Genomic DNA, 22,117 nt, shown 5'->3' on the forward strand with positions numbered 1-22,117 from the left:
CCAGTCCCAACCCCCTGCCATGGGCAGGGACACCTCCCACCAGGCCAGGTTGCCCAAAGCCCCATCCAGCCTGGCCTTGAACACCTCCAGGGATGGGGCATCCACAGCTTCTCTGGGCAGCCTGTTATTTTGTCATGTTTTTGAGAAGGCAAGAAACCAGCTGTGTTCCCTTCTTAGTGCCAAAGTTTTAAACTTTGTTTTAAACAAAGTTTTAAATTGATCTGCATTTAAGCCCCACAGTTCCCACAGTTCAGCTGTTAAAATACTACAAAAAGGTTGGGTCTGCTTTCTATGTTTATAATAAATGTGTTTTAAAAAAGGAAAGATGCTGTATGGTGTTGAGACTGATGATAAAAAGTGTCTACGTATGGTATGCAACCATTTAAGAAATGATAATAATAAAAAGTACTATCAACCTAATAATTGTATCTTCAGTATTTAACAGTACTGATTTAATTTATTTCATCATTTTCAGTACTTTGTGATTTTCATGTACATTTTGAGATCCATGAAATACGTTTCAGTGATGTCAGATAAAACGTGTGAATAAAATCTTGCACTTGATTTAGGAGAGATGGAAAAAAAAACACTTTATTCAAAGTTGCCTGCCAGTTCCCCTCCTTTTTCATAGCTTTCCCTGTGTCACGTTGCTTCTGTCTGCTCTCTTTTTTAAAATTCGGTTAACTTATTTTTACAAATTGGAGCTGTCTTATTTCCAATTTAAATTCAGCATTTAGCTGTTTATCACCCATACCTCTCCTTTGTGCTGGTATCTCTTTATTTCATTTCAGGGATAACAGATGTGTTGATTTGGGTGAGAAAATTACATTTTCAGGTGGAGAGCCCAGTCCCACTTTCCATTTTTCCCATTCTGTCATGACTGCAAGGTATACAAAGGATGGAGGATTCGTTGCAGGGCGAGTGCAATGTGCAGTGCTTTAGTTTGTTCTTAATGGGGGGATCAGTGCTGTTGTTTGAGGGTAGGTAGGTACCTCAGTAAGGTCTACCCCGTGTAAACCTGGGTACCTTTGTGCAGAAACTGCACAGAGGGAATGCTGATTTTACTGGGGGGCTGCAATCTGCTTTTCGTTGTGGTTGAGAACAGTACCTAGTTTCAACATGCACCTCAAAATCTCATTTAGCTCAAAGGCAGAGAACATCTCTGAACGTCTGTTTCAGGCTTTTTGTGTAACTGTTACATATTTGAAGCGTTCTGGGAAATTCAGATTTAATTGAATTTTCTTATTCTTTTCCAGGGGGTGAGGGGCAGATGCAGTCATGCCTTTCATTCTCCTGGTGTTGCTCATTTGCATTTACCTGTTTGTTAAACAGTGAGAAGTCAGTGCCTTCCAAATCCTCCTAGCTCCCCTTCTGCCTCCCAGATCTGCTGCCACTTTTTCTTTCCGTTTGTCAAAACGGATAAAGAGAAATCCCTTTAGGAAGGGAATAAAGTTACTGCTCTGCCAAATGTGCCTGGGAGGTGCCACTTGCGTTGGAGAGGAAGAAGCTCGACAATATCCTTCTCATAGGGAGAGGTGGATCAGCTAAAGGTGTGACTGGGGGTCCGTTTGCCTTAGATGCTCATCTGGGATCTGTTTTTCAGTAGAGGGACAGCAGCGAACAAGCATTTACTTGGGTTGTCATGAGACTTGCGCAGGTGGGAGCAAGATTGCTGTCTGGAATTTTTTGTGTAGCTACTTAAGCTATGAATCATAGCTCAACTGCTGCGTGTTTATAGCACCTTAGTACATTGGATGCCTTCAAATACAGATCAGAGGGCACAAAGCATACCTGGATAAGATAATATGCTAATCAGCAGAAAAGTGGAGCTTGTGTTGTGTATGGAAAGGGAAGAAATGACCGAGTCAGTGGGTATAGGTGTCACCTGAACTTAACCTACCAGTTTTGTGTGTCCTAGTTTAAAATTGTGTATTCTACCTGAAAAATAACAAAACGGGACCAAAAGCGTTAAGATCTGGTGTGACTTTGGGTGGAGGGGAAGGGTTGTTAGGCTGTTTCTATTGACGCTGCTCTAAGTTGTTCCTTTTCCCCAGTGAGGAGAGTGGTTTGTTTGTGAAGAGAAAACCACGAAAAGTATTTATCTCATTTTCCATACAACATGAGATTAATTGAGCAAAAGCAGGTATGCCTGAAATTCTCTGAAGGATTATCGCAGGGATTCTGATTAACACTGGGAATTAACCCAGTAATTAACACTGGGAAGTTAAGCGGAGCTGCTTCAGCATTGCAAGGTGTGTGTTGGGCTGCTGGCACTGCTGAAGCCCTGGCTCTGCTTCCACAGCTCGAGAACAGGCGTGCAGTGCCTTGGGGGTCATACAGAGGAGCCATCTAGTGGAAAGTTTTAGGTATTTTCCTTCAAATTTGTTTAGAAAACTTGCCTCTGTGAAGCTGTGCTTCAACAGTGAAAATACCTTAAGTATTTTTCTTTTGGAGCCTGTAGATGGTAATTAACTTGGGCTTTCCTCTCTCAAAGACTTAAGCTGAGGGGGTTTGAGCTGTTTGTTTTTGTGAAGCTGCGTTCCAGGGCAAAATCATCACTTTTCTGCTCTCAGTTTTGAATGAAGATTTCTTGTTGCCTGCAACTAAAATGCTTTTCTGACAGATGTAGCCTGTTAGACTATGCAGATCTTTCTTAGTGGATTCTGTTAATGCCAACCATCCTGTATTAACTTGGAAGTATTTTTTAGTGTGTTTTGAGGATGGTATACCATCAGTATTCTTCCAGTTCTTAGGAGTTTCACTATTAGAATTTTTTATTTAAAAGAAGTATCTCACAGACAGAAATCTTGCAGAAGATCTTTGCAGGAATCTTTGGAGACAAGCTGAAAAATACCTCTAAATCTATATGTGTGCTTAGATAAAATACATATAGTTTGCTCTGTCAATATGTGGCAAGTGGTGAAAGGGGAAGCCATCTCCCTTTGAGCCATGGCAGTGTGCATTTGATATGGTGAACGTTTCATCCTTCAAAGGCTCCTTGAAACTGTAGTTGGCCACATAGAACTTTAGTATATATTGAATGGTTAGGTCAGTTTTTGTTTTAAAGTGTATATATATAATTTAATGTAGATCATGACTAAAATGAACAATTCTAAGCATATAGTACTAGTTTCGTAAATGAATTTCATCTTTGTTTTGAGAGCTAAGCTATATTATGTTTGGTGCAGTGTCAGGAAGTCTAGTATCAAGATGATCTAGTATCATTTTTTTAATATAATGTTCCCGCTTTATCTCCTGTTTCTGTGTAGAGGTATCTATAGCAACTAGCAGCTTATCTTCCCAGCAAAATGAAAGGTGAGTTAGGTATATTGCTCAGTCTCCTTTTCTGTAGAGACTATAAAGGCTGTGGACCTTCCAGTGAGACTTCAGACATCTGTTTTCCCTGGCATTTCTAGATTGTTGAATTGCAACCACCAGATATAGTTTTGATGTGCCTAACTTGGATTAAAGTTTGTCCTTCAATTTTCTAAGCTAAAAAGTTGCAATTTATAACCCGAGCTCCTTCAGCTCTATAAAAGTCAGATTTGATGCAGAACATTTTGGGGGAATAGCAGAAAAAAAATCAGGAAAGGCTTCTTATTCCTTCCTGCTGCTTATATAATGCTTTGTGTGGTTTTGATGTTTTATTTCTTTAAACAGACTATTTCTGTAATGTGGTTTGCATCCTCCCAAGGTTTAATTTAATCCCCACAGTTTCTAACATCATCGTCTATTAAAGCTCAGTGTGTTATGAAATAAACTAATTGAGCCTGTGATGATGAGAACGGGGTAGATAAGGGACAAGAGACTGAATGTGAAAGCCAATATTTGGAAAGGTCAGTAGATTGCTGGTCTGATGCAGTCTTAAGGTATATGATAAGGGGGTAGGAGTGAGAGGAAAAGAGGTAGGTAGTGCCATGGCAAATTGCCATTTTTTGTCCATCTTTGATGCAACTTTATTTTTTACCACTGAGTGATGAGTGCTGTAAAAGGGCTAGATCAGTTTTTGACGGAGATGAGAGCCTGATAATTCCTCTTTTACGCAGCTCTTCAGATTTTTACTAGAAGTCAATGTAATTTCCGTGGATTATCAGGAGACTCTGTAGGTTGGGTACAGCAGGTATAATCATCTGAATGGCTGTGCTTGCTATCCAGGCATGGCTGGGTGCAGCTTGCTCTAGGTGGCCTTGCTTGGGCTGGGCCTCCAGAGGTCCCTTCCAAGCTCAGCCGTGCTGTGCTGTATCTATATGAGAACTGCATGAATCAGTCTGGACTGCTTCATCACAGTTTGAAACTTCAGAGTGTTTCATTTAGATTTGAGAGAATTGGGAAGAAAGAAAAACAACACGTAATATCAATGACTAATGCAGTGGGAAAATACACTTTTTGAGCAAGCCTGTATTTAAGCTGAAACTGTTACATCTTTCATAAAAACGCCAGAGGATTCTCTCCCTTCTCCCTCTCTCTTGAGGGTGGAGTTGAGGCTGTGTTAGTCAAATGGTTGAAGAGAAGAGCAAGCAAAAGAAGAAATACCATCGTTGGGTTGCCTAATCAAAATACCAGAGGAGTTTTAAGTAATAACAGAATGTATTTTTCCTGAATCACAGAATTGAATGCCAGGTGTTTCAAAGCTAAACAACTCAGCAACACTATTTTACTCATTACTGTCCTCATTTAGAGGCTCATCCTTGGCACTGGGTTTTGTTTAGTGTTTTTAGTTGAGTTACTTCATGCTTGACAGTGGGTGAAATTAAGCTCTGTTGGGGCCTGACTGGGACCTTTGGGCTCCTTTTCTGTAACAGACTGCTCGTAGAGAAATGCTCACTATGCAAGAAATGCAGTTTGCAGATTATAAAATCCAAAATTGTCTTTAGCTGCACTCTGTAAAATGTCATCCTGGCAGTTTTAAGGGCTTAATTTTTAACAGATACTTAATTAAATCTAAGTTCTGCTGTACATTCAGCAGTCTCTTTTTGAGAAGCTTGGGAGATGAGTAGCAGGTTTTTTGGTTTTGTAATCATTTAGAAACATTTGCCCCACCGTAGCCATACCTATTTTTCCTCCCTTTGTCTGAAAGGCACCCCGATCTGAGCTGAAACATACAGAGTGCAAATGCCTCGGATATCCAGGAGCGTATTTGTAAGTTTTCATGCTCGAGAGAAATGTTTCCTTGCCCTTGAGTCAGGCATACATAAAAGCCTGTCTTAATTATTAAGCTGTTTCACAAGGTGGGGGGTACAATATAAAGATGAAAGTCACCTTTTCTACCTGCTGAGCAGAGGGCCCGGAGCAACACCCAGCACAGCCACCTGCAACTGTTCGATTAAGGGGACAGATGTTTGAGAGAATTTCGTTTTCTGTCTTTTTTTTTTGTTGTTACTTTTTATTTTTAGATCTTTGTTTCAAAAAGTGTTCTGCAAATTGTTAAGAAAACTTTGTGGCTTTTAATCGGTTTCCGTGTTCTGAGGATTTCTAAGCACGTTACAGGTGCCTTGAAGAGGAGGAGCAGCATGTTGTTAAAAAGCAGATTCTTAGGAGAGACTTCGTAAGAAAGAGCCGTGTTATGCCGTGTCCCTAAACACTTGCACGTTTGTGCTCTGCAGGTCAGAGAGAAAGGAGAGATGTCAGTGGTAGCTTTTTGCTTTTATCAAAATATAACAGTTTTGTCAGAGAGGTGCTCTTTGTTGTCTGTGACTCAGATGGTTTTTATCTGACTGTCTTGTATCAGAAGTTTAATGACTGCAGAGAAGTGATGTGCTTGTTGTTTACCGTGTGTCAGTGGATTTGATAATGTCACTTCTGCCACGTCCTTTTCTTTTCCAGATACATCATAGAGCAGAATCTGGTCTGCAAAGTGTAGCTTACAAACAACTGAAGGTTCCAACATGTGGTGTAATGCTAGGTGTGCTCCTTGCAGCAGCAGTATTCCAGTTTAGCATTTGAGCAGATGAAGCCAGAACTGGCACCTGCACAAAATTAATTTCTATGTCTAGTTCTGGGGAAGTAGGAGAAGTTTGGGTGTTTGTGACCCCCAAGTGTAAATCAGGTACAAATGCTAACACTTCTTTACTTCTAGTGTTGTGTTTCAAAATAGTCATTTTTTGAATTCCCTTTCATCAGGGAGGAACGAGCACATCAGAATTTTGTTATTTTGCAAATCAGGCGGCTATGGTAGTAGTGTATTCCCCTCTGCCACTTGTGCTATTCCAGACATTTAGCAGGAAAGCTTCCTTTTGACTTCAGTTTGAAACTTCTTTTCCCCTGTCGGACTGCGGAGGTGGCACTGACTCGTAGTCTCAGCTCGTAGATCCAGGTAGCGTAGAGGTTAGATCGTAAATGGTGATAAATACTTGCATTATGAAGAAATGCTGTAATTTGATTTGACATTAATTGGAACATGAGTTGAAACAAGATGCATTACACTTGGGATTCTGTAGATTCTACTTTGATCCTACATGTTACTGAAGGTAACAATTATTATTATTCAGTTGAAAATTGTTGTCTAATTACAAGATTTGCATACAATTATGAAAACTTAAGACCAATTTTCTTAACTTTTGTTGTTTAGAGTAATGACTTCAATATAAAGACTCTCCTGAGTCCACGGTACCTTTGTTTCAGCCAGTGAATTTTTGCCCTGAGCCTTCTAAAGCCTCTAATGAACCACCTTCTAAATAACCTTTTTATTTCCTTATTTTTGATGATGCTGAGTGTCTGAAGTAAAAGTTCAGTAAAAGTTCAAAGTTACCTTCTCTAAAGTCACATTTTCATTTGAATAATGTAACTTTGAGGGAGGTTTTTGTACTGCAAGGAATATTTGCACTGCTCTGTTAGCAAAGTTCCCTTACTGCCTAGACGTTAACTTGAGCTACAACCTACCCTGACTGGTGGCCATTTACTCAGGCCAGAGACTTTTGTGCTTTATGGACATTTTTTGTCTTTATGGGCTGTTTTTCTTTTTTTTTTTTTTATTGCTCTTATGTAAAACCTCACCTCTGTTCATAGCTGAACTTCTGGAGGAATTAAATATATATGAAATTGCTGTTCACAGACGTCAGGCTTTCCCATCTGCACTGCTTCCCTGCCGATGTGTGTTCCCAGCAGCTCACGTCTTTTGCCTGTTCTTTTGTGGACAGAATGTCTTGGGTTTTTTTTTGTGTTTTGTTTTTACTTGCAGTTGAAGATTTGGGGAAAAATTGTCTTACTTGCTGGTAGCCTGCAACATAATGCTTAATTAAGTTGCTTACAAACGTACAGAGGAGCAGGGAGGAGGCAAAGCAGTATGCAGCAATGGGCGTTGGAAAAACACTGGCAAATAAGGCTGGATGCATGACAGAGTAGTAGTTACGAGCTGCTTTACTGTTTGCTATATTGCCTTGTAAGGAATTGCTGATATGCTAAAAATAAAAAATCAGTTCAATATTAGGAAAATTCAGAATCTAATCTGACACTGTTGTATGGAGCTGGAGAACTTCATGAACAAGTAATGCTGATCCTGTGCTCTGGGTGGTGGATCTCGGAAGGAGGTCAGTTCTGGCTCACTGTTTTGGCAGCATCTTGTTTTTGCCTGATGGTTGGAGCCAGGCAGGATGTTGGTCTGTGCTACAGAAGTTTATTTTGTTATGCTGAAGGCTAATGTGTGTTGTGGAAGGCTAGGCTGGGCTGGAGTTTTGTCTGAAGCTGGCTGCATTGAAGTGCAGGTGGTGATGCCTCCTTGCTCCTGCAAGGACAGCACGGATTGTTTCTATTCCAGTTAAAGTTAGCGTTGTTAATCTGGTTTGGGAGTCAATGACAAGTTTATATTAGGTTCAGTGAAACAGTAGGTTTCACTGCATTAAGCGGTTTTTAACTGTAAGCATTTCTGTGCCCAGAGGATGTGGGTGGTGGCGTGGTGGTGGAATTGTGCATTTAATTAATGAGGTAAGAAAGGTCACTTCTGAGAGAATCTGAATGGACATCCATCTACTGTGTAAAGCTCCCGCTGCTACCTGAATGAGAATCACATCCAAAGAGGGTTTTTAAAAGCAGGTGCTCTGGGAGTATTTGATTTATTTATTCATTTACCCCTATGGAGAACTGAGAGCTGGAAGATGCTCTGTCAGGCTGAGCCGTTCTGGGGTCCTGATGTGTTGGGTGATGTGCTCCTGCAGAAGGAGTTTAAATGCAAAGGAAATGGATAAGGACAAGCTGGAAAGTGGTATTGGCTATTGGCAGCTTGTGGCAAGAAAAGGTTTATTAATTCCTCATAACGAATGAGGCATGCTGACTGTAAAATAAATCTTCATTTCCTCCTTGCCTTTTGACTTCTGATTAGAATTTTTTCTTGCTAAAACTTCATGGTCATGTTGTGGAAAACATGAAAAAAAAAAAAAAAGTAACTTATTAAATGAATGGCCTTCAATTTTTTTAATTCACTAATTATTTAGATCTAAGTGACAGATGCTGATTTCATATAAGAGGTATCTGTGAAAGAGGTGCTATGATACATGATTCACCTACTGGATGTTGGTCCTCAAACAAAAGTCAGTACAGTGAAAAAGAGTGATTAAGTGAATGCACACTGCAAAAAGGGCTTGTACTTAAGTAATAGGTACCAAGCAGTTCCTTCTGCAGCTTAATTGTGCATTGCTTATTAGTGCTACATAAAAGGCTTGGCTAATTCTGTTGCCGTTCCATTACTTAGGATTTCCATCTCTTGCCATGTAAAAGCGTTCTTGGGCAGTTACTCATATCATAATTTCAGTAAGAGTAACTTCAACGGCCAATTTCCAAACAGTTTAACTCGGTTTCAGGGACAGAGATAAGCCAGTTTTGTTTAGCCTTTCAGTAAACGTTTCCTTGCTCTGCTTCAGGATAGTTTGTGGTCTGACCTTGGTGTGTGATGGTATAAGGGAGAACTGTCTTATTTAAATGTTACACCTGTAATATTTCCTTCTGAGATCAATTCCTTTCTTAAAAATCAATTTGTTAAATGGAGGGGTTAAGTCTTGAGACCTGAGATAAATTGTTAGAGTGCCAATTTTAGTTGAAATTTGGTTCTGTGATGACTGATGCACATCTACAAGATTGATTTCCCTTAAGCTGGTCTGAAGAAATTATCATTAGCTGCTGCTGTCATAGAATACTTCTTTTAGCTTTGCTTGAATTTCTAACGTAAAATATAAGCATATGCTTTGAGACTACACATTGAAGGAAGTTCATTTATTTGCTTACTGAAGGAAAGAAGCTTTGGGTTGTATCCAAGTATGCAAAAGACTAAAGGAGAAATGCAGAGCATGTATTCATCTCCAGAGCTTTGGAGTCCAAGGTTTTCTTCTTGCCTTTACTTGTAAATGGATATTACTGACCCGTAAAATGAACTTGTAAATGTAAACAACATGGTAAACTTTTCAGCCTATTTTTTTCCCCAAATTTGATCTTAATCTTTAACATGGCCATACATTTTTCTGGGAAGATGAATATGTTCAACATAACCTCCTTCTGCATGTAGGACAAAGAACTATGCTTAAGATGTTATCAGCTTTGCAAGTCAGTCTGTAAAACAGTTGTGAAAACCCCAAGTGACTGCCTGTAGTGTGGAAGAACTTCTTTGTGTAGCTGCTGGTGCTCTGCCAGCAGGTTGGTCAGAAATCACACGTTCAGGGAAGACTTCAGTCTCTGGTCTTCATAAATGGGTTCAATTTTTTCTCCAATTCAGCAGTGGTACCTGTATTAAAGGTCTTCTTTAGTATTGAATGGGAGTAATCTAGGTGCTTGACCTCTTGTTTTGTGTATTCGGGCATGCACAAGCCATGAAGTAGCATTTGAGTGCTAAGCAAACAAGCAGTAGATCACTAGCCCTGACCTGCCTAGGGAAGGCAGGTCAGAAAAGAAAGGTCAAGGAGAGGGTATTTCCCTCTGATAAATGAGAAGGAAGAACTGATAATGAGTCATGGAAAAGGCTGAGGGACTCAACTTCTGTGCCTTGGTCTTCACTGGCAGTCAGGCTTCCCTCAAGAAGTTTTTGAGGAATTCTCAAGTCCTTGAACCTCTAGGCAGAGGCTGGGGAAGCAAAGTCCCTTTTACCGTAAGGGAAGAAGAGTTTTGAGACCAGCTGAATAAATGGAGTAGGTACAAGACTCTGGGCCCTGGTGGCATGCATCCCAGGGTCCCGATGGAACGGGCTGAAGTAGTTGCCAAGCCTCTCTCCATCACATTTGAAAAGTTGATGGAGGGACTGCAGCAGTCAACAGGGGAATACCAACAGATGTTGTCTGCCTAGATTTCTGTGAGGCCTTTGATGTGGGCACACGTGACATTGTGATCTCTAAATCAGACTTGAAGGGTGGACCACTGAGTTGATAAAGGGTTGGTCTAAAGGCCATGCCCAAAGAGTGCTGGTCAGTGGCTCTGTGTCCAGGTGGAGGCTGCTGATAAGTGGGGTCCCTCAGGGGTCTGTCCAAGCTGAGTGGTGCAGGTGACACCACAGAAGGAAGGGATGCCATACAAAGGGACTTGGACATGCCTGAGAGGTGGGCCCACATGGACTTGTTGAACCTCATTAGGTTCAAGTGCAAGGTGCTGAACCCGAGTTGGGGCAATCCCCAGCATGAATACAGGCTGGGCAATGACTGGATTGAGAACAGCTCTGGGGAGAAGGACGTGGACAGCCCAGAAAACAACTGGATCCTGGGCTTCATCAAAATAAGAGTGACCAGTAGGTCAAGGGAAGTGATTCTCCCCCTCTGCTTTGCTTTTATGGGATCTCACCTGGAGTTCTGCATTCAGCTCTGGGGTTCCCAGCAAAAGACAGATGTGTACCTGTTAGAGTGGGTGCAGAGGAGGTCACGAGGATGATCAGAGGGCTGGAGCACCTCTCCTGTGAAGAGAGGCTGAGGGAGTTGCGGTTGTTCAGCCTGCAGAAGAGAAGGCCCCAGGGAGACCTTACAGGGGCCTGCCAGTACCTAAAGGGGGCTACAGGGAAGCTGAGGAGGGATTTGTCAGGGGGTGTGGTGATGGGACAAGGGGGAATGGCTTTAAACTAAGAGAGGGGAGGTTTAGGTTAGATATAAGGAATAAATTATTTACTCAGAGGCTGCCCAGAGAAGCTGTGAATGCCCCATCCCTGGAGGTGTTCAAGGCCAGGCTGGATGGGGCTTTGGGCAACCTGGTCTGGTGGGAGGTGTCCCTGCCCATGGCAGGGGGTTGGGACTGGATGGTCTTTAGGGTCCCTTCCAACCCAAACCATTCTGTGATTCAGTGTTGGGTCAGGCATTGAGTGTTTTAAATTATACGTGCCACAGGAGCTCCATTACTTTTTCTTGTCACTGTTGGGATTGTATCTCTTCAGTAACACATCACGTGGCGACACTGGGAAGGTTGTTTGGTCATATAAGAGGTTGTATTTTAACTGTTCACTCTGAAGCTACCTTTTGTATCTGGGGTAAATTATTCTCTGAGCTTGTCTAAATTCGCTGTAATGTTCCTGCCTTTTAAAGGATGAGACCTGCCTTGTGTTCAGTGTCTATTTAAATCAGCAGATTAATAATGACAGACATTAGCTTTGCCTCACAGAGAGCATTTTGTATGTCTTGTAGCTGTGTCCTGCTAATCAAATTCAAAAGTATTTGGGGACTGAGCTGCCAGCTGTTTTTTGATTTATAATTCAGTTGTGTGTATGTAGTAGCTAGCTGATCTTATCAAGTCAACTTTTTGTTGATTCTCCACCCATTCAGAGTTATTTTGAGAATAAGGCCGTTATCTGTTTTTTGGTAAGGTGGCAGGACCCAGGTTTTTGGTAAGGTGGCAGCTCCCAGGCTGGCTCACCATGCAGCCAAATGGTGGTGGTTCCCCAGCTGAGTGAGTGGTATAGGGGTGTAGGGAACTTGGGGGGAACCAGGGCGCTTATGGCTAGCATGGACACATGTTTCTCTGGCTGCCACCTTTGAGGTTCCAGCACTGGTTCTGTGATGTTCATCTCTTTTTTTACTACTTGGATTAGAGCTGTCAGGAGAGACAGGTTACACTTTGCCCTGAACTTAGTTTATTGTGCAGCAGTCTGCTAGCAGAATGGAAATAGCGTTTGAAAAATTTTATTTTTGTTTCTTCTCAGCTCCTGGCATGAAAAATTAAACTAGTGAAGCTGTGTAGGAGCTGTGAGATGGCTTACCCCGTTTATATGCAGATGTAGCTCGGGATGGCATTACTGTATTTTAGTCTGCAGTGTAACTGTGCTGGTTTTTCATTTGTATTTGTTTAACTGTGTTCTTCTGCCTCCCTTTCTCCTCCACATCTTGATATTCAGAAGCAGTGGCTACTTCAGCTGACAATTGCTTAGTAAACGACTGTAAAAGCACAAGGTGCCTGTGTTCCTGGAAGCATAAAAAGTAATTGAATGCTGAGAAGGCGAGAAGATAAGATACAGGGTTTCTAACTACTGCAGGCTAACTTTATTATGTATATACAGATGTGTACAGTTCATGTGCAGACATAATTTAGTTTGAAGTATATGTTGCCTTTGGAATTTTGATAAATCTGCAGGAAAACTTTAATCTTGGAGCATCTGAAAAATATGGTTAGAAAATCAGTGTTACAGTTCCTTGAGGACCATAAATCAATTTTATGGTTCTCACTTCTAGGGAAAAATGTTAAGGTTTTATTTTTTTCAATTTGCACTACTAATTCTTACTTTGGCTTTATATCTTATGCACGATAGGAATCCAGAACAGGAAGGAGTATTTCTTACTGAACAGTGTAGGCATCAGCGTGATGATGAAGTAGCAAAGACATCATGAAATGAATCTGGGGAAGAAAAAAAAAAAGAAGAAAAAACTATAAACATTTAACATAACATATTCACAAGTTTAAGCTCATAATTGTGAGCATTCTCGCCCTTCCCCTGCCCTGACACCCAAAAGGTCTTTAGCACAGCCAGAAGAAATGCTGTCTGTATAGTCATAGATAGAATTATCTAGGTTGGAAAAGACCTTCAAGTTCAAGTCTAACAGATCATCAACCTGACCTACCAAGTCCCATCACTAAATTGTATCTTTTCCTTCCCTTCCCCCAGATTGGATTTTGGTGTTCAGTGTATTGATGAACATGGCTGGATTACGTTTCAAAATAATTCTTTAAAATGAAATCATTGTAATGCAGTATAATTCAAGACTTAAAGAAATACTCTTTTTTATTTTTTCTTTTCAGGAAAACAAAGGAATAGACTGGAGCCAATGGATACCATATTTGTTAAACAAGTTAAAGAGGGCGGACCTGCTTTTGAAGCTGGACTCTGCACAGGTACCATTCTTCTGCATGTTTGTGTACATGGTGTAGAAATACATATACATTTTAAGCTACTACATATAATTTTGTCTACCATTAAACCTTCCTTGAGAATTCCAAAACCCTTCTTTTGAATTGTGATCCAGTGTTTTTAACCTCAAAAGCAGCATTGCATTCTCTCAGGAGGTGCTGTGTAATACTTATTAAGGCATAAAAGTCTTAACTAGTCTCATATACTTGTTCATAGTTGTAAAATAATAAAATGATTAATAAAATGGCATATGTAAGCTGCTATTTCTTGTGCTTTATTACATGTTAATAACCCTAAAACATACAGGTTTTTGTCCTTTAAATTATTTTATCTCCTTTAAGTGAAATGAGAATAATCCAAGTCTGTCTTTTCTTCCTAAATTTTGTTCAGTTGTTTAATTTAATCTATAACCCCTGGAGCAGGCAGTATGTTTTTTTTGTGAAATGCCAGGTACTTTGTCACACCCTTACTTAAGTGCTGAAGGAAAAAAAATGTATGTTAGAGGGGGATGTCTTAGAAGTCATAAAAGTACACTAAGTTATGTAGATGGATACCAGTACAGATTTTTCTTAAAAACATGGCAAAGCATACATTCTATGAAAAGAAGCTAGTTTGTAGACCTAGAGGGATGTTGATTTTTTTTTTTGAAAACAATTGTGTACATGTATTTGTCTGTAATAGAATAATTTTTGTATGTTTCCTCCTAAAGAAATAAAAACATTCTAGGATGATCTGCAATTTAAAAACAATTCTAGATCCTACTTTCCAGCATATGGTATTTTTCTTTTTTAACTCTTCCATAAGTGGTTATTTAGAGGAGGGTTACTTTGGCATTATTTTAATGCTATTATATAAAGAAATGTTTTGGCTTGATAAAATGCAGCATATGTTGAAGTTGTACTGAGGAGCCATGTTAATTTCTGCTCTGTTCAGTGTTTGCCAAATTGAAAGAGATGAAATCTGTAGAGAATATTTTTATCTTTAGGCATAGAAGAGATTTTAGGAGCCCAGAATGAAGAACAAAAAATACATGCAAAAAATATTTTTAATGTACTGGAATATTTTAGAAACACTGGTAGTCATTGTATCTAATTGGGTCATGCCACTATTTCTTGTTTAAAACTTGAGGTTGAAATATTACTGCATCTCTGTCTTGAAATTACATTATAAAGCACTCAGGGAATGATCAGCAAGGTAGATTGCCTAACTTCTAGTACAGACACTATATATTTATTTTGTACAATTATCTATATTTCGATTTTATTCATTTTTTATCCAACTTGGCTTTATTTTACAGTTACATCATGGAAGGAAGAGGCTTGAAAAATCTAATACTAGTTTAGGTAGTTCTGCTTTTTAGCTCTTATTTCATTGCTGAAGGGTCCTTTACTACATAATACTGGCAATCTTAGCCCAAGCTTGACTACCCAGAATCAGTAAGCTGTGTTTCAGGACCTTACCTGCCTGCTACTCACCAGAAAGCATGGTGTACTCTTGTAAATTTGAGGGAAGAGGGTACAGTATCTTAAACGTAAGACAACTTCTTTTGAGTATTTTTGAATGCTCTTTTAAGGTTATCTTGGCTGCAGTTAGAAAGATCATACTTCCCGTATTTAATGTCTGATATATTTCATTAAAAAGAACATATCTGTGAGTTCCAAGTGTAAGTATTAGATAATTATTTTTATCGAAGTAGAGACAGCCAAAACAGATCCACGCTTCCCATAACTTTGTCTTTATGCTGTGGTTTATACATGTATACAACCAAGAATACGAAGGATTAAAATCTGTACAGAAAGAAAGCTGTTTTAAGTGTGTTTAAACACTTTTGATCAGAGGTTTTTAATGGGCTGCTGGATTGCTATGAGAAAAATTATACGAGAAACAGCCTTCATGCTTCTATACCCTGTTTTGCCCTACAGCCACTAGCCTTGCCTTTTTTGCCCTGAACTGGAGCAAAATCGTGTTCTGCAGCGTTGGCTGCCACCACTTCTTTCAAGTAGCCAGTTCTGCAGCGTGTCCCACTTGAGTTTTTTTGCCAGGTTCTTGTTCTGGTTCATTGGGTGCGTGCTTCAAGTAGCCTTATTTCACTGCTGAGTTGCTTTGAAATATAAACACTGCACAAAAGTAGGTAAGGTAATATGACCTACTTGCAAGGTATTCCTAATTATGTTTTTCAATGGGAGTACAGAGTGAAGATCTACATTTGTGGGCAAGTTCCAAAACAGCCTGGAAAAAAAAAGCCAGTTTTAAGTTCCAGGGAAGAATCTGACGCATTTTGAAGAAGTCTTGCCATATGACCTAATAGGACAGGGGTTAGAAAGAATATTTTTTTTGGTACAGACCATAACATTTCTATCTCCTGCAGCTTTTTGTAAGGATGTATTTTGGTGTAATCTCAAATACTTCAAAATTAACTTTATTTTAATGAAAATTGAGCTTTTCAGCCTAATTACTTAGGGTGTCTGTATGTATACAACACAGGGATGGGGATTACCATATGTTGCAGATGCCTAGCAATCCACAAGACTGACGGTAATCATTAAATGTTGCCACCAGCGTTCCTTTTATAGGTTAGGAAGGAAGAGAAAAAAACTGAGAGGGGTCTTTCATGTGAAGAAAAGGGTGATAACCAGTTTAAAAAGCAAACTTGTATGAAGTTGAAAATATTGCACCAATTTAGTTGCATTATATTATCACCAAATCCAAAACAGTCAGCAGATCCATGTGGGTTTGTAAGTCTCCATGGGTCTGTACAGGGAACGTCACAAAGGAAACATGTTTAGAACATTATTGCCACTGAGTAGGGCTGAGTCTTCAGTGTGAACTACTTTGTCTTTGATTTGGTCACACCAAAAACACACAAAAAGCTTTCAATTTGTAAAGCAGCACTGGAAAAAGCCACTCCCTTTGGCTCTCTTCACATGGATCCTTTTTTCAATTCTTCTTCCAGCAGCTTTCTATAGTCCTGCCCTGTCTGTAATCCTTTTAGAGACCATTTTTTCCTCATTAGTAAATTCAGCGTACTTTTCTGTTCTTCTGATTGGAGATGACATGAATATATGACATGTTTTTGTTGAAGGAATGGGATGAGTTCTTCATCAAAAGTTGAAAGTAGTTCACAAGGTGAAAATCCTTGTCGTGTTTTTGTAGTGATATATGTGCTACTTAATTTATGGTGAGAATGAAACTCTGAGTGAAGAAGGTACAACGGACTATTAGGAGAAATCTGATTAAAAGTGATATGAGGTCTAAAGATTGATCTATATGGATAAGAAAAAAACCCATTATGCTGTCCAAGAGGCATGAAAGAACCAGTAATGTCTTGGAAGCAACCCATATTATTTTGAGGAAGGAAGAACCTGGAGCACACTATTTATTTTTTCTCAGAGGAAAGGAGTATGAGATGGTGGAACTTCCCGATATTAAAGGAAAACTGTACAGCTATCATTGTCAGTGTTCTGAGCTAATACCTGGTATTGTTTGGAATGAAATATCTACTTAGGATTTGCTTGAGAATTAAGCATAGTTTGCAGTACTTGATATCACCCATGGAAAACTTTACTTTGAAGATGGGATGCCTAAGTGAGCCTCTGATATAGCTTATGCCTGCTTGTGGTTTTCTTTCTATGATTTTCTAGGTGATTTATTTGGAAGTTTAAAATAAGATACCTTATCTGAAGATGTCCTGTGAAAAGTGTAGGAATTTGACATCGTGTATATGTTTACATAAAATTTTATTGCACATCTTCAATTTTCTTCTTTTCTCATTTTTAAAGAGGACTAACCTTGAACTTAATGTATTGATGCTGCTTGTTGTGAGATACAGAAGTGCAAAATGAAAACAAGGAAAAAAAGTCAAGACAAAATGATTTAAGGTGTAATTTTTCCCTTTACAGGCGACAGAATTATAAAAGTCAATGGAGAAAGTGTTATTGGGAAGACATATTCTCAAGTCATTGCTTTGATACAGAACAGGTAAGATTCTCGTATTCAATTGTGTGTCACACTTTTTATACTAAGCAGGAAATGCCTACTTATGGTGGTTCTGAAAAAGTAATCGTATTTTTAAATTTTCCCGAGTACAGGCTGTTTTATGTATTTGTTTTCGTATGTTTACTGAATGCTGAAAAAGGCTTAAAATTGGCTGTGCTATTTTGTGCCAGAGTCTGTTTATGTCAGTACTTGGCCCCTATAACCAAATCACGGAGTGTTATAGAGTAAGGCTGTATAAACTTAAAATAGGCTGATAAGGGCCACATAAACACACATTTTTCTGCTTAAAATGAAACTCGGAAAAATCTATGCTGCAGCATCTCCATCTTTCCATTACATTGCAGCAAGTTACAAACCTTGCACAAAGTGAAGAAACAGCAATATTTACTGCTCTTGAACTCACAGGGGCTTGTTAAATCATGTCTGTACATAAATCCAGAAACTCATTTTCATGTCTCAGGTCAGTCTCCACTTTTACTGTTTTCCTGTTTTCTTCTCTACTTTTACTAGTTTTTTGTTTGTTTGTTTGTTGTTTTTGTTTGTTTGTTTGTTTGTTTTTTTTCTATAGGAACAATCTTCCAGTATAGGAATGTTCTGTGGAAAAGAGATGTATTATGATCAGCATGGAAAAATGTTTTCCAAATGAATATTGCTTACCACATTCTAATTTAAGTGAATCTTCATGTGTTAATACTTAGTTATGCTTACAGGAGGAGGAGGAAAAATAAGGACTGGGGTTGTTCATCCTGGAGAAGGCTCTGCGGAGACCTTACAGTGGCCTTTCAGTACCTCAAAGAGGCATACAGTAGGGTTGGGAAGGGACTCTTTGTCAGGAGGTGTAGTGATAGGGCAAGGAGTAGTGTCTTTGAACTAAAAGAGGGTAAGTGTAGATCAGATATTAAGAATGAATTACTTCCTTTGAGGGTGGTGAGGCATTGGCACAGGTTTCCCAGAGAAGCTGTGGATGCCCCATCCCTGGAGTTGTTCAAGGCCAGGCTGGATGGGGCTTTGGGCAACCTGGTGTGGTGGGAGGTGTCCCTGCCCATGGCAGGGGGGTTGGAGCTGGATGATCTTTAACGTTCTTCTCCAACCCAAACCATTCTGTGATTCTGTCACAGCAGATCACAGCCAAAGATGATGTCTAGCCCTGAGGGTTGTGGTGTTCTGTTGTTCTTGTTGGTGGTTTGCTTTTGTTTTGTTTTATGAAAAATGTAAATATCAGGATGTCTTCATCTGAATCTCTTAAGATGAAGAGATAAATACAAATTCTGATGTAGAAAGATAGCTCAGACTAAGGAATTAGTCAGGTGCATTTTCCTTGCAGCTTACAGGCAGCGATGTCTGTTATGTGACAGTTTCTCATATGACTAATGAATGGACTCTCATTCTTTGCTGGAAAACAGTGTTCTTCAACTCAGCAGTTTGTTCTACACATCAAGAATTTTATTTCATCTGCTGCTCCTACCATTTCATGGCAAGAGAAATTGCTTTCTGTTGAATGTATCTTGCTTTAGCATGCCATTCCTGTATCAGCGTCAGCATCTTGGACCAGACTGATGGTCTCTTTATGTCAGTATCCTCTCTGACAATATCCAGAAATGGATTCCTGGGAGAAGTGCATGAAAACACTGGGAGTATGTAGTATGCTTAGTCCTGACCCTGCCTTGTTCAGGAACTTGTTGAACTAAAGCTTTTATCTGCATCACTTGATTTTAACAGTTCTTGATAGATTGGTCTTGGATAAGTTCACTTCTGAATGTATTTAAACTCTTAATTTTAAAATTACCCAGTTATGCAGATTTTGCTCTGTTCAGTGTTTTAGCTCGTTTTGCATCCGTCACTTTGTAGTTTCTTCAGCAGGCTTTGTGCGAGTGACTTGCTGAAAAGCCTTTTGAAAGACTAAGTTGTCAGTTGAAATCTCTTGTTCATGACTAGAGACAGTTTCATTTACAGTTTGTATGTGTGATGATTTTTAGACATATTAATCACTGTATTTTTCATTATTTTAAATTGCCCTTTCAAATATCTTGTCAACTGTAAATGCTGTTCTTTCCTAATTTTTCTGATCATCTTCAGAGCAGTTTTAAGTAAAGTTACAGCATGTGTAACCTCTGCAGCCTCTCAAGGGAGAGAGTTCCCCCCACACTGTTCAGCTGTTGAGCAATGAAACTTGTTTGTGCTTTGTGATTTTTTTTTTAATTAGATTACTTCTGTAGCTTCATTCCCACAGCAGCTCATGGTATGTCTGGAAAATAGTTCAATTGTAGAGGTTTGTTCTCATCATAGAATGCTGCAGACATCAGAACTTGGTCCCCTTCTTCATGCCAGATCCAAATGGATGCTTTTTGATGTTTAAATGAAAGATTCCCATAAATTCCAGTAGGATTAATTGATGGCCTATAATTCAAGCGTGTTTTGTATTGTTCTTGGAAAAGCTTTATTTTCAAGCTGTGTAGGACATTATCTATTTTCCTCTGGTTGGAGATAATAAATTTAAGCTTACACTGATTATTTCCTCTGGATAATGAATGGCACACCTCAAAAGAGTTTCCAGAAATAACCATTTCCTGCAAGATTAGTTCTAAGATTATTTTTAAATCTACATTTCCTACTCTTTACATTTGGTTGTTAGTTTGGTCCATTAAGAATTTATTCTCATCTGTTTACATAATCAGCTTGGAGACGTGCTGATTACTAATGTAAACTCCATAAATTATTTATTGTTCTTTGGTGTTTTGTTTTTTTTTTTTTAAACCTGATTCCCAACTGCTTTTTTTTTTTTTGTTACTTTGATTTTGGAACTTAGGGATTTAGAATGATTAAGTCTATTCCACTTCTTTTGAGCTGTCTGAAAAATACTAAGTAGGAAGATCCAAATTGTCTCCAGAATGTTCTGCAGGCAAACAGGAGTAGAGTAATTGAGGAGCTGTTTGTATGATGTACAAAGTGTTGTTCCTGAACAACTTTCCTCTTCTGAATGGCTACTAAAGAAGGTGTTAAATTGTGTAAATGGATTTAATAAAAAAAAAAGTGAGAGAAATGTGTATTTAAAAAGCACACTATACTTCTGTAAAACAATAGTGTGTTCTGTGTTGAAATATAAGTGGGAAACTTTCATTTATATATAAAGGATCAGAAGATGAGCAATGCTATAGAAGTTCTTAATTTTCAAAGTTTATCCTGCAAATAAGCATCGATTATATCAAACTATAAGCTGCCTAATATGCATTATTATGACTAAACAAAACGCATGTGCTACCCATGTGTATACTTCACTGTATTGAATACTTCACTGGAAATACCCAAAACTAGGGTATCTCTTTCATATTTTTATTTTTTTATGGCTGGTGAGTAGTTTAATACCCATACTGAGGAATTTAGGCAGAAGTCCCTCCTGATGGACACTACTTTAAATGATTCTTTGGCAGTAGTTGTGCTGTTTATGCATTCAGTCAAAATGGAAAATGGTTTTGTAAATACACAAAAGGTAAAAGTCATCGTTTTTGTATGTCTTAAAATTCAGTATTCTGAAAAACTGAAAAAGCATTTTGGAAGACTTATTTTTCCTAGCTGTGCATAGATTTAAAAGACAAACGTAAACCTGTTTCTAACGACTTTTGGCTTTAAAGCTAAATTAATCTATGCCATTTGGAGAACACTTTTTTTTCTCCCAAGATTAATAATGGTTTAGGAATATTGTGAAAGCTAACACCCGTACTCTGCAGTTTTGGAATGCAGCCTTGTGTCTGTGGCCAGTAACAAATGGAAAAGGAACCACAAAATAGAAACATTTTTCACATCTGAAAGCAGAATAAATTGTACATTACATCTTTTGAGACAAGACTTTCCGTTCTGCAGGAATAAGAAATTGAGATCTTTCTCAGTCCTTTCATAGATTTTTTTTTTTTATGTACTCTGAAGTTGGTGGCCAGTCTCTGTGCTACTTCTGTGTTTTCTCAGCAGTGAATTGTACTGCCTGGTACAAATAAGCTCAGTCCTAGTTAGATCCGTCCAGTTTGGTTTTGTTCTTTGGTACTTGTGTTGGTCAGTTTCTTTAAATATTCTTCCCTGTGATATTTTGAAGTGTGAGATTCCTTAATAACAGGTGTAATCTCTCAATTTGCTGGTTTGCAAGTCTAGTTAAAATAGTCTGTACAAGCAATCTTCCATAGCCCTTCTCTGTACCTGGTCCAGTTCACATGTAATGAATGTGAACAGTGCTAAATTATCTCAGATGAAATGAAAAACAACTCAGCTGTTTTGTATTACTGTTACAAGTATATACTTGCTTGTGAAAATAGTTTTTTCTAATATGCACTAGCTGTGCATTGTTTTGCAGTATTTGAATTTTGGATAACCAGTGAATCTTATATTCCATGTCCTGATTTTGGATGTACTTGAGTTATGTTGGTTGACCTGTACAGATGGCAGGATCTTTATCGCTTCAAGTAACGTGCTGCCTTTGGTTTCAGCAATTCAGACTGACAAATTCAGTCAGCCAGTTTACATCTGAAAAATTGATGGCTGTTTTATTTGGGTATTTTGGACTATCCCCAGCAATTCTGAAGAGTGCTAATGGACTTTAATTTGAAGTGGAAGATAAAGGGAAATTTTACTTGTGTTTAAAGATTTGTTACCTTGTTCTGTCAGAGAAGCTCCAAACATCTAATGTATCTTAGGACTCTTAATGATAAATAATGAAATAAAATTGACAAAGTACATTGCCTTATCCGTAAAGCTAGTATATTAAAACATTTTTGCTGCTAAGACTCTGGTGGAAGTTATTCTATCATCTTTTTGGAAAAAAAAAAATAATTTCACATTACAAAA

General features: G+C 38.8%; 1 protein-coding gene across 2 annotated transcripts in view; it reads left to right on the plus strand.

Annotated features, from left to right (window-relative positions):
* The window catches only part of ARHGAP21 (Rho GTPase activating protein 21), an 88,310-nt gene that overhangs the window by 22,220 nt on the left and 43,973 nt on the right, over positions 1–22,117 (plus strand). For both annotated transcript variants that reach the window (XM_032180895.1, XM_032180896.1), the window contains exons 4-5: positions 13,183–13,275; positions 17,191–17,269. In XM_032180895.1, coding sequence (XP_032036786.1) covers positions 13,183–13,275; positions 17,191–17,269 — 172 coding nt within the window. The remainder of the gene's footprint in view (positions 1–13,182; positions 13,276–17,190; positions 17,270–22,117) is intronic.

The sequence above is a fragment of the Aythya fuligula genome, chromosome 2, assembly GCF_009819795.1.
Source record: "Aythya fuligula isolate bAytFul2 chromosome 2, bAytFul2.pri, whole genome shotgun sequence".
Lineage (NCBI taxonomy): Eukaryota > Metazoa > Chordata > Aves > Anseriformes > Anatidae > Aythya > Aythya fuligula.